Below are 13,039 nucleotides of genomic sequence, written 5' to 3'. Positions count from 1 at the left end.
CATCATTGGACAGGCAGTCTTGGTGATGGATGATCCCTCTCCCCAGTGAGTTTTGGGTCAGCAGGAGTCCAGCTGATAAGTTTTTCCAGAATGGAGTAAGCCAGGAACAGTGCCAGCAGCATCTTACCTCTTTTGTGGTTTTTGTATTGATTTTAAAGGAAATTCTCAGCGGCAGCCCCACATCTTACTAGAAATACAGCTACATCCATGATAAACTTAGATATATGTCATATGAATTGTTTTAGAAATAATATTTGAAGAGGGGTGGGAGGAAGGAAGAGGGGGTCTCTAAAAAAAATAACCCTTTCAAAATATTTTCTTTCTTCTAAGTATTGAAAAGGCACACTCTAACCCTTTCTTCTTCCAAATGATCTCATGGCTATTTATTGAGGGGAAATACCAAATGTTTATTTATTTTTTTAAAAGGAGCTTCTTCGGTCCTGATGATTCATGTCGATATAATTTTCCTCCTGACTGCAGAGGCTCTGAGACAAAGCTACACCACAACTGATGTGCCGGTGTCAGAACAATTCCTGTCCTGGAGGAGGGCGTGCAACCTTCTTTATTCCCCCTTCACAGACGTCCTTGAGCCCCCAAGACGGATGTGAGCGAGTTTTTTAGTCCTCATGCAAAACAACCATCTAAACATAACAGATGACATCAGCTCGGGCTTTTCAATTCCTGGATGGCAGCAGCGTGTTAATCCAGCCTTCATCCTGGATTTCATAAACTAAAACAAGAGAGCCTGGCAGGAGGACAGCGCTGCTGCTGGGTTGAGGAAATTGATGACGGGGAAGCATGCGGGCAACCCAGTGTATAAAACTCATAAACGAGTAGGCAGAGGCTCAGCTACCACTTTGGACGGCTGCTTCCCGCCAGCAAAGACCCCCGCCGCGGGAAGCGAGCCGAGCTGCGGGAAACATGAAGAGCCTCTTGCTGCTGGCCACGCTCCTGGTCCCTGCGCACCTGGCGGCGGCCTGGAGCACCAAGTACGCGGTGGACTGCCCCGAGCGCTGTGACAGTAACGAGTGCAAAAGCAGCCTGCGCTGTAAGAGGACAGTGCTGGACGACTGTGGCTGCTGCCGCGTGTGCGCCGCGGGGCTGGGAGAAACTTGCTACCGCACGGTCTCAGGCATGGATGGCGTCAAGTGTGGCCCCGGGCTGAGGTGTCAGTTTTACAGTGAGGAGGATGATTTTGGTGACGAGTTTGGTATCTGCAAAGGTAAAGAGTGACCCCTTGTTTCCCCCCGCCCCGCCCAGGGCATACTGAGGGCTTTCAGCTAGCGTGGGAGGCAGGAGCCTTTCCTCTTACAGACAAAGAGGGAAAATGCAAGTGCGTTAGGTCCCCACAGGTGGTGTGGTGGGGAGAGAGAGAAAGAAAGATAACGCTGCACATTGTAGCTGAACCCAGTGTGCAGGAAAGCCCAGAAAGAAATACAGCATTTCACTCATTATATTTAGGAGATTAAAAAAAAGTTGCAATTGAAGATTGAGTTTCCTCCTTTTCTGGAACACTTTAGGAACTTGACAGGTTATCTGTTACGGATGGTTTAGGTACTCTCTTCTGCAGACAGTGATTACAGAGGTCTGCACTCGGTAACCTGTTGGGAGAAGTGGCTAGCCCTGGGGTTTAGTGATTCTTTGATCTTAAAAGGGTCCACAGGATGGAGGGCACCTCTCAAGACCAAATATTTCTGATGAACATTAATGCACTTTGTGAAATTGGGTGGCTTAAGTCATCTGGCAAAATGACCCACATTCTCAGAAGAGGTTATCTTGAAGTATAAAACAAGCCTCATTCCACTTTACGAAAGGTTTGGATCATCTAGAAAAATAACAGATAGTGTAAGATAAGCAAAAATAACAGTAAAGAAAAATAAAAATTGGAAGTCTGTAAAGAAAGAGGTTGGCAGTCTTACATACTTAAAGAAAAACCTTATTAGGTTGAAATGATAGATAAACAATTTGGTTAAGCATTTGCAGAATTTATTTCAAACTTAGTGCTGTCGTTTAAAATCTTTAACATGTTTAGAATGGAAGGAATGGTGGTTTAAAAATACTCTGTATGTGGATACCTCATGATCTCATTCTTAAGAGTTAATTTTAAGATGCAACACATATATTATAGTCCTATTTATCAGTTTTATAATACAAAGAAGCTTTTAAAATTAAAAGGACTGGAAAGTCTCTAAATCTTATTTTTATGGATTTAATATAAACTTTTTATGAATGATAATCATCCAGTATTGAGCTAATCTCAGTAACTTTTTTAGAAAAAATATTTTGTAAATCAATCACCTTTTAAGCCACAAAACATTCTAAAGTTCAGAAAATAAATTCTTGAACCACTGGGAAAATTTTATTGTTTGCTTAGTTTATTTTTGTTTATAACCAATACAAACTAGAATATTGAGGAAATATTCTCTTTGATGGACTTTCATATACTGTTTCTTTCAGCTGAGTAGGATTTGCATTTTCTGTAAATTATAGGGCTTATCAGCCAAGAAAAGAGTACTTCACATAAGGAAATTAGGGAGGAAGTGGTTAACACAGTCCTGTTTCTGATATAACAAGTATATGCCATGGATTGCTTTTTCTCTTGGCATAAAAATTGTCTCTGTAAGTGTGATTGTAAATGTTCAATTACATATGGAGAAAGAAAGAAGCTGTAAAGCATCCAGAGTCTTTAGCTCTCCAACATTCACTGAATGATTGAGGTAGCTGTTAATAAGATTTATTTTTTAAAGCTATTTAGGATAGCTCTTGGACATCCTTCAGACTGCAAGAGAGTCTAATTTCAAACATTTTTCTCTCTGCTGGAAATAGTGAGTCTGTGTGAACCTCGGCAGCTAGATAGAGACATTATATTTTGCTCTAGGCAAACGCTCTCCTTCAGCTTTTCTACAGAACACTTCTAGGAAAACTGTATATTTTAGCTGCATATCCGGACGTTCTCTAAATATTCAGATGTTTGGCATTGTGTTGCCCAGATAACAATCAGCCAGCCCACACATCATTATTGAACACCTACTATCTGCCCAGCAGTATTCAGTACATTCAGGGATACAATAAGAGCATAACTGAGAATTTGGCTAAAGTTTAAGTTTTCAGCATCACTGGAGACAGAATCCTATCCTGTGTGCTTTTCTGCTAGAGGCTTTTTCAGGATCGCTTTTCAGGACTGTTCTTCCCAGCAGAGTGGCCAGTGTTGAAAACCTGGTGCTTCTCTAATCTGAAGGATGCACAGTAAAGAAACTTTAAATCTCTTTTCAAAATATATTTCATTAATACCTGTCTTGAGGAAGATTAGTTTGCTAAAGGCTCAGATGCCTCACATGTTGTTTCTTCACCCATATGTGATTGTACATTTACAAGGATAGTCTCATGCCAAGAAAATATTCTACATCTATTCTCCTTGGCTGTTAAGGACTGGCTACTCTATTGAGATGCCGTTTACATTACAAAAAGCATGCATTTTAAATAAAGGAGTTTGTTCTCTTTTTCTCAATATGATATGTTTTAATCTAAGTATGAAAACATCGAAGCTCTAAAAGCTTTTGGATTTTGGCAGGTATACAAATAAATTCTGAGCTTTCTTCATGTTTATCATATTGCATCTTAGCTCTGCAGAGGGTTTTATTAGTGCATCTTCTTGACGTCTGGAGAAGTTAGGTTAATTTGTCCTGCTCTTTTAATAAATAAGGAAGTTGCTAAGAGTTGGAGCAGACTGAGGATTGATCGCTTTATAAAGAGCGGAGATAGCAGCTCTCTTAGCCCCTGGTTAGTTTAAGCCAGTTTAGTTTCTATATATTTAGAATGGTAAATTGTCTGTGAGTACAGGGGATTGATTCAAAGACAGCATCATACCTTTTAAACTCTGTGAGGAGCTGACACACATGTCTGTTCAATTGCCCACGTTCACTGAGCTGTCACAGAGGTAGCCCATGAGACCCTGTCTTTTGGTGTCTAAGCAGAAAGTAAATAGAATTAAAACTGGTTCAAGGATATTGATTATATGTATCTGTCTTCAGCTCAACTTCACAGCAAGATACTATAACTGGGGCGTCCATCATTATCTGGTCTTAGTGTGTGATTTCACGTATGTGATTTGAAGTTTTAATTTTCAAAGCCTGGGATTTTTTGAGAATTGGGTTTTGTCTTATGGTCAGGATTCATGAGGTTTGTCAGTTCCTGAGTGCACCCAGGGGCTGTGAGGGTGGGCACTTCCACACATCCAGCAGCTCCCTCTCTCACCCTTCCCTTTGTCCTCAGACTGCCCATACGGCACCTTCGGGATGGAATGCAAACAGACTTGCAACTGTCAGTCGGGCATATGTGACAGGGTGACTGGCAAATGTCTGAAGTTTCCCTTCTTCCAATATTCAGTAGCCAAAGCGTCCAACCAGAGATTTGTTTCTCACACAGGTAAGAACCGATTCCCGGATAAATATTGAAACAATAATATTGCTTTCAGTTTGAATAACTTAAAAAATATGGCTAATAGAATAAGATGTTGATATAAGTGATTTTCTTGTTGGGGGAGGGTGTAGCTCAGTGGTAGAATGTGTGCTTAGCATGCACAAGGTCCTGGGTTCAATCCCAGTACCTCTATTAAAAAAATTAGAAAATAACCCTAATTACCTCCCCCCACACAAAAAAGGTAATAAAGTAAAAAAAAAGGTTAAATAATTTTGTTTCTTTTATTTTACTTAGGGAATGGTGGGTGGTTGTTAAATCTTGTTGCTATTTTTCAAAGAGACCTCATTAATAATGTTGAAGATTATATAATTTTTCATACAGTTTACCCAATTTAGATGGGGAAAAATATGATTGAGTACCAAAAAACATGTAATAAAAATGAGCCAAGATATGCAAAGTTCTTTAAATTTTTGGGGGATCTGTTTTACTTATGAACCAGACAAAGCTGCTTGTCTCCCAATTCACACAGGAAAAGTACTCTGAGGAATTTATTGGATAAGGCTTCAGAGAAGCCTCTTTACATAGAAAATATAAAACTTTTTTTAACCAAATGGAAGTGTTTAAATGGAATAATTCCAAGCATGTCTTTTTGTGGATTTGGGAGAGAATAAAAGTATCTGTGATTGAAATTTTGGAATTACCTCTAAACTTTTGAGTCAAAGTGTAGTAATACTCACACGCTGCTTGTTAGTGCTCGTGTAGTTCTTGTACAGGTTGTCAGAACGTGAGAAACAGTTGTAAGATGTATACTGTAAGATGATAGTAGGCACGTGTTCGGATATCTTGTTGACTAACTGGTTAGTAAAGCTTTATTAAATTGAAAATAGCTCATTTAAAACAACATGTAGCCACAGCAACTAATAGTATCAAAAGAACTATATACTTTTCCTCCTTAGATATAAATAGTTGACAATCCAAATCTATCTTAGTTTTTGATTCTGGTTCTTTGCACTTCAAATTAATCAAGATTTGAAATATTTGGCAAATGTGCTTATTTCCAAGCTTTACCTCTTTCTTACACATGGGTACAGTTAAATACATCAGGATAAAGAGGGAAACACTGCATTTTTAAGTGATTATTATTTTTAAGTTCGACTATGCCCTTAAACATAAAAAATGAAAACTTTTTTTTAACCATTAGGTGAATATCTTGGTGCATATTTGATCTGGAAATTGAGATCAGTATTAATATTTTAAATACTTATTATGACTTGTCCCTATAGTCTTTGAAAAGCAAAGTGGAAGAAAACTGAGTTTTAAGTTGTGAAAAAAAATTTTTAAGGTGAAATTCACATGACATAAAATTGACCATTTTAAGATGTACAATTCAGTGATATTTAGTACATTCACAGTGTTGCGTAGCCACCACCTCTGTCTAGTTTCAGAATACTTTTCTCAGCCCCAAATAAAACCAGTACCCATTAAGCAGTTACCCCCATTTCTCAGCCCCTAGCAACCACCAGATCTACTTTCTAAGACCAGAAAATTTTTTGAATGGCTTGATTGCTTTCAGTACAGCTTTGAAACCTATTGAATTCTCAGCATAACTAGCTATCTCAAACACTTGCAACTTCTTTTGTCTTATTTTGCTTTCTTAAAGCCGTAGGCTAAAAAGAACATTGAGGGAACAACTTTCCAATTCCTCTTCACTCGTTTAAGATTGTACCTTAAACTATCCCACCAAGAGAGAATTGAATCCCTGGTGAACCTTTATTGCTGTTTGGGATGTCTGGGGATCCTCGAGAGCTCCTTTGAAATAATCCTCAATGATGCAACTTTCATGTCACCTCCATCCTTCCTGCTGCACACACAGTAGCATCCTTTCTCTTCTTCGCTGGACCACTGTGCCGTCCCTTTCCCTTGGCCCTGTCACCCCTCTCTCATTTGCTTGCAGATTCTGCAAAAATCTTGACCACTATATAGATGCCTTGGAAACAGATACCATTGACTCTTAAACGACACGGGTTTGAACTATGTGAGTCCACTTATATGTGTATTTTTTCCCCAATAAATATAGTATTTGTATTTTCATTTTACAGATCTTTAACTAGGTGTGGGGAAAAGGTTTTTTTCGATTAGAGATCACAATCTGTGGAGTCAAAAGATCTAGGGTTTGAGTCCTGATTCTATCCACACTGTTTCAGCTTCCTGCCCTTGAATGAGTCATTTACCAGTTTCTTTGTTTTGGGGGCAGACAGCAGTAGGTGGATTTTTGACTGTGCGGAGGTCGGCACCCCCAATACCAGTGTTGTTCAAGGGGCGACTGTATTTTGCTGGATGAAAGTTACACTAAAGGTGACACAAAAAATATTTCTATACCCAAATTAAGTATCAAGATTCTTATTAGAAATTTGTGGAAAAAGCATTTTCTGACCTAAGGTGTTTCCCTTTATGAGCTAAAGGAGCAACTGAGAATGGCTATTGGTGTAATCTCAGTAAACCTGAGTCAGGTTCAGGATAAAGGGCAGAATATCCTAAAGACCTCTTGGAAAGTCTGTCCGGGAGCCCTTCTGTTCAGCTGTGCATTGTTCACGTGTGACTTCCTGGGCTTCAAGCACTGCTGTTTACAGGAAGGGGCTTGGGGCCCTTGTCTTGCCATGGGCTTCACATCACCTCTGCACAAGTCCTTTTGGGCCCAGCCTTTGTAAATGGCACCAAGGTTCCTCAGCACAGGGATTTCTCGTGGTGCCTTTTATACTTTGATTGCATGAGGTGGTTTTTTTTTCCTGACTGTCTACCTATTGGTTGCAACATTCTTGGCATGTGGGCTTCCTGGTTTCCCATCTCCATTTGTTGTTGTTGTTGAGTAGTGGGCTCTCCAACTTTCCAAGAATGGGAATTTACAACCAGCTCTTTTTGGGGGGGATGGGTAGTGGTAAGGTCTGGAAAGTTTCATGAATTTGCATACATTTATCTGCTGGGCCATGCCAGTCTTCTCACAGCCTTCCATTTCAGGAGGGGCATGCACTGCTGAAGCAAACACACTTCCCTACTCTTAGAAGCAGAAAATTTCTTTTAAAAAAATATAACAGTGTTCTTTCTTATGTAGAGCAAGAACTATCTTTATAAGTTCTGCCCTTTGGTCTGCCTTCTGCATTCTGAAGCCACATCAATAAGCTAATCCCTCTTCCATACCAGATAGGATAAGAATCTTACTTCGAGACCTATACTTACAGCACTTGCTCATTCTGTATTAATTAAGCACCTACTCTGTTCCGGGGTACTGTTGTACCAGTGCAGAAAACAAAGTCCCTGCTTTCATGGAGCTGATATTTTAGTGGTGGAGTGAGAAAATACAGGGGGAAAAAGACAAATGCATGTATAGAATAATATCAGGTGATGACAGGTGAATGAAGAGAAATAATTCAGGGGGTGCTAACTGAGATGGGAGGTCTCTCTAACAAGAGCAGGTGAGCACAGCATAGACTCTGAATCTGTTAGAGATTTCATTGTAGGTCTGTCATAATACGGAAATAAGACAAAAGTGTACTGGGTCTTGGAGTTATAAACATTTGGACAAGATATGTATTCCTTCTAATTTCAGAGCATGATGTGGCCTCTGGAGATGGCAACGCTGTGAGAGAAGAACTCGTGAAGGAGAATGCTGCCCGGTCTCCTGTAATGAAGTGGTTAAATCCACGCTGATTCTGGGTGGGATTTCCAAGAGAAGACTCTACTTTAATGATCATTCAACACACAGCCAACATTTTAGGAACTGTCTATGTTATAGCATATGGACATGTAATTTTGGAGACCAAGAGTGATTCAGGGTGGGTCCAGGGAAAAAAAAAGTAGGCTACTAACAATCCATAAAATGCATATGACTGAACATTTTTAGATATTTGTTAAATATTTGAATGCGTATAGATTTGTTAAATATGTGTTTATAGTAATAGCGAAGAGCTAAAAATGCAATTTAAATAATCTTAACTTGGAGGGAGATCAGCCAAAGAGAAAACTAGCCAAAGCTGAGGACCACAGTGAGTCCACAGTTCTTTGACTCGATGTACATTAATGGTGGGGATATGGGACGGGGGACGAGTTAGCAGCAAGAGAAGGTGGGGGTGGGGTGGGAGAGTATGATGTTTAGGTCTTCCTTGAGGTAGCCTCAATAGAATTTAATTTTGCTTTTTTTTTTTTTTTAACTTTGGAAAAAGTCAAAACACAATAATCCCTGAAGGAAGTGGGCTGTTTGAAGCTTGTGAGAGTTTGAGTAGCAGCCTTGAACAGAGACAGATTTCAAAGGGCTGCTCATGGCATTCCCAGGTTACTGCATCTGAAGGGGGTTCTGGGGCAGAGGGCAAACATACACTTCCATAAATGGTTTTAAAGAATGCCACCTCAGATTGCGAGAGCAAGGAAGTATTTTGTCCACTTGGAGGAAGTGTGAAGGTAAATATTTATATATTATTGTAAACAATTGTTAGTACAAGTCATCCTCCGTACCCGTATTTATCACCTTCTTGAGAAAATAAACATAATATTGTTTGTTTAAAATGGTTAGAATAAAGGTATAACTCTATAAGGTTTTCAAACATCCGAGGCATGGTAAATTTATTATTAACAATTATAATAGTAATAAGGCATAAGGGAAACCTAGAAAAATTTAGTTACTATGGATTTATAAAATGTCCAAACATTAGCAACAGGGAATTTATTTAAAAGTAAGTGCAGTGACTTAAATGACTTCTAAATTTAAAGTAGAAACTGCTTTTTAGGATGTTTGGAAAAGAGTCAATTTCAGCAGGAAATGTCAACTTTAAAATATAGTTCATTTTTATGTTTTTTTCTTTAAACTTGATTAATAAGTGGAATTATGAGTATACTTGGAAGGATCTTAGCACAAACAGGACTGTTGTACTAGATTTTGTTAGGAAACATTTGCAGAAGTATTTTATTTGGAGTGAAGAATTATTTAAGAATTATTTCACTATTTACCTATGTTTTATTCTCGAAGTTTGCCAACAGAGTTGTGAATGTGTGTGTGGGAGGGTCTTTGAACGTAAGCTAAATAAGCTGTTTGGATTTGTTTTAAAAGGACAGGTTTATGATTGATCAATAAAAAAGCAAGATAGCTGCTCTGAGTCCATTCATGACTTTGTTAATCATTAAAATATTTAAATGATTCACTGAATGAATAAGAAATCTTTAATGCATATTAAAAGACAGGCTGCTCAATTAAATTTTCTGTCACAGATAATCATCTTCTATCAAAACACGAGGCCAGAATATTTATTTCTTTGCCTCTGATTTTTGTTGCCTTAGAGCTTCCTAAAAAGTTGGTCCTTTTGTATTAGCCCATTCTACAGAGGCAAAAAAAATTTTTTTTCTGTTGGTATTTGAAAGTGGTTACACTTTAGAAGATATGGGTGAAAACAAACCTTTCAGTGCCTGTAAAAGAATAGAGTAACATACAGCTTTGAAGCTTGAGTGTATGGTATTCAAGAACAGTATATGTTCACTCAGCCTTCTGTGCAAATTACAGAAACATTTTAAGTAAATTGATACAGTGCTGAAAAAAATTATGCCCATATTAGGAAAAAACATTCAGTTTGCCTGAATTTTTTTTTTAAGAGGGGAGAAACTAGATGCAAATAATATAAAAATTAATAAAAATAAATGCAAAAAATTAATGCAAGATATGAGTATTATTATTAAATAAAACCAGAAAGCACTGAAAATCTTTACTTTCAGTAGTGTGCAATGAAGTGTCAGGATATGCTCTGAGGGAGTGGGGTTACTTCAGGATCTGCCATCTTGGCCTGAAGCCTGGGACAGAGTTCATTTACCCCTTTGGGGTAATGTGGACGGTGGAACAAGAGCTAGACTAGGGCAGGGCTTGCCTCTGCTCCTGGCTCTGCAGCAACCAGCTGTGTGACCATGGATGATAAAATCAAACAAAGATGAGCTCTTAGTTGCTGATGTTTTCCAGCTGCCCAGCTTCACGCTCCTGGGGTCTTTTTGCGTTCTTCACTCCAAACACTAGTACCTGTCTTCTGGAATTGCTCTGTCATCTTCTGACTCTGTTCTTCATAGTCATCGTCTCCAAAATCTTTGGATGTTGCACTTTTTGATTGCAATTTTTTTGAGCATGCAGTTTTAAACTATATACATAGTATAGTATTAGTAGCTTATATTCATTATAAAATGTACACTCAAACTAGAAATTTTTTAAAGGATAAGAAATAAATTGAAATAGAAGTTCTAAAATTTTCTTCCTACACCTCGATGGGCCATCTTGGGAAACACTTAAGAAGCAAAAGAAAATGCCATAGGTCAGTGGTCTCAAATGAAGCCCAACCTCATTTGATATTGAAGAGAACCCAAGCTGGCACATACTCCATACAATAAATATTTCTGGAATGAATGGATGGATGGATGAGTGGAAGGGTAGATGGATAGATAGGTGGATAGGAGGATAGGTGGATAGAAGGATGGACGGGGATAGAGATGGATGGTGGATGGATGAATGAACGGATGAAGCAGGTGAGAGGCCTCCTGTTTCCAGCAGAGTTGCAGCTACTGAGGGAGTAGATGGCCTCTCCTTTCCTTTCATCTGCCGGCTTCCCTGTCCCCTTAATGTCTAAATTATTCTGCCTATTGGGACATAAGGCGATTGAAAAAATTGGAGGCGTTCATTAGAGTCAATGAATATGACAAATAGGGTTGCCCAGGGCAACAAAGACAGAGAGTGCCTCTTTTCAGGAATCGGGGTTTAGGAGGACTCTTGTTTCCATTCTACACTTTATTGCTTTCCTTTACTGTGAGCTCCCTTGGAGAAAAGAATCCACAGATGTAATTCAGCATCACACAGATATTTAGAGGATGAATTGATTAAGGCTTGGCTTTAAAAGGGTGTATAATATAGAACAGTGGTTCCCAAACTTTAGTATGCATCAAAATTACCTGGAAGCCTTGATAAAACAGAAATTGCTGATTCCCAAGGATTTTCCATTTTAACAAGTTGCCAGGTGATGCAGCTGCTGCTGGTCCTGGGACTTTGAGACGCCCTGATATAGTGAAATCTAGACTTGCCTAGAAGGGAGATAAGCGGTGATCAGAAGCGATTATTGCTGGGCTTATGAAAGAATGCACTGTAATATTTCTTAACCACTTGGTTCATTTAATTTTTTGTTTGAAGATACTTAACTACTTAAGTAGCAGAGAATGTTGAAATGCCAGAGAAACTTTAAAGCTAAAATGTGGAGACTTGTGAGGGACAAGTGGAAGCAGACCATAGAAGGAGGATAGACGTGGAAGAACCAAAGACATAGGAAGTAATCAAGGAGCTTGTGGCCTCGAGGAGAGTGGTGCCATGTCATGGAGTGATCAGGTGGACCTGAAGAGTCCCTGGTGACCAGTCCAGCAGTGTCCATGAAGAGGTCAGGATGGAAGTGTGAGTGAAGGGCATTGAAAACTGCAGGGCAGGTGAGCACTTTTCCAGAAGATCTTCTAGGAAGGACAGAAGGGCAGTTAGTCTGCAACAAGAGAGAAGGGACCCTTGTTACTAGCAGAGGACCTCTTTCTTTCTGTCACCCTCCCCCCCCAAAATTAGAGACATCATTCTAAGCTAAGGGTTATCAGTTAGAAATGGAGATAAAGACCTTCTGAAACAATGATATAGTTTGATGTGATTACATGAATCCAGTAGAAAATTCCACTTATATAGCTTTTTGAGCCATAACTCTTACAAAGTAAATATATTTATACACTTTCCTGATGCCTAGAAGATATAGCAGTGCGTGGAAATCTGAGACAGTGGGGTTGAGAAGAGGGGCGTAAAGAATTAGTTTAAATCTTTAATTTTACAGATAAAAACACCTATGTGTAAATAATTTCAGTGATTAAATGTTATGCTTAGTGGTAAAAACTATAACTTATCTTTGTACCACTTTTAGCCGTTGATTTTTAGAAATTAAAATATTAAAATCTTTAGTTTACCTACCCAATATTTAAAAATATGCACGTACACACATAAACATATATATGAAGGCTTTAAAAGTATACATCCTTTTGTGCAAAAATTCTACTTTTCTGAATTTATTCTAAGGAAATAATTTTTTTAAGTGTTCAAAGTGCTTTTACAACTAATGTTGCAGTGGTTTTACAATATTGAAAAATTGTGAATAATCTGAAAAGGTTGTTGCTAAGGTATTGGTTAAAGAAATGACAGTGGAGCCAAGAACAGACTCTGATTTAAACATTGAGAATGATGAGGTGCATAGAATGATTGACGTGTTCACTGCAAAGCAGAGGGCGGCAGCATATCCGGTGCTGGGGCTTGGTCAGATTGTGTGGCTGGTAATGAAGCCATGCGGTCTTCTGTGCCTAAACCACAGTCAGGGTGCAAACTCCCTCTAGATTTTCATGACTCGCTCGCCCCAGTTTGAAAGCAGTTTTTTTAAAGTAATACCTTTATCAGATTTCCCCAAAACATTCACCTTGGCTTTTATAGAAACAATAATCCTCTTTTTGTGCTACTAGCTTATTGATTTTTTTAATATCTAAATTATGTATCAGTGATAACTGGCACAAACAGGTTTGAGAAAAAATGCAACAG

The 13,039-nt window shown here is 38.7% G+C and overlaps 1 protein-coding gene across 1 annotated transcript; it reads left to right on the top strand.

Moving 5' to 3' along the window:
* The first annotated feature begins 567 nt into the window (after positions 1–567).
* ESM1 (endothelial cell specific molecule 1) lies at positions 568–9,556 on the top strand. The gene is made up of 3 exons (XM_010977774.3): positions 568–1,222; positions 4,273–4,425; positions 8,024–9,556. The coding sequence occupies exons 1-3, from the start codon at positions 922–924 to the stop codon at positions 8,122–8,124; spliced, it is 555 nt and encodes a 184-aa protein (XP_010976076.1). The 5' UTR covers positions 568–921; the 3' UTR covers positions 8,125–9,556.
* Positions 9,557–13,039: the final 3,483 nt, after the last annotated feature.

Source organism: Camelus dromedarius, chromosome 3, assembly GCF_036321535.1.
Source record: "Camelus dromedarius isolate mCamDro1 chromosome 3, mCamDro1.pat, whole genome shotgun sequence".
Classification (NCBI taxonomy): Eukaryota; Metazoa; Chordata; class Mammalia; order Artiodactyla; family Camelidae; genus Camelus; species Camelus dromedarius.
The sequence above is the reverse complement of the archived record's forward strand: the minus strand, read 5'-3'. Positions and strand labels throughout refer to the sequence as shown.

Bases quoted from the DNA above. Each gene is read 5' to 3' on its own strand.
- ESM1 (XM_010977774.3), top strand. From the start codon at position 922: ATGAAGAGCCTCTTGCTGCTGGCCACGCTCCTGGTCCCTGCGCACCTG. The intron at 1,223-4,272 runs GTAAAGAGTGAC...CTTTGTCCTCAG, and splicing joins CGAGTTTGGTATCTGCAAAG to ACTGCCCATACGGCACCTTC. The intron at 4,426-8,023 runs GTAAGAACCGAT...TTCTAATTTCAG, and splicing joins GAGATTTGTTTCTCACACAG to AGCATGATGTGGCCTCTGGA.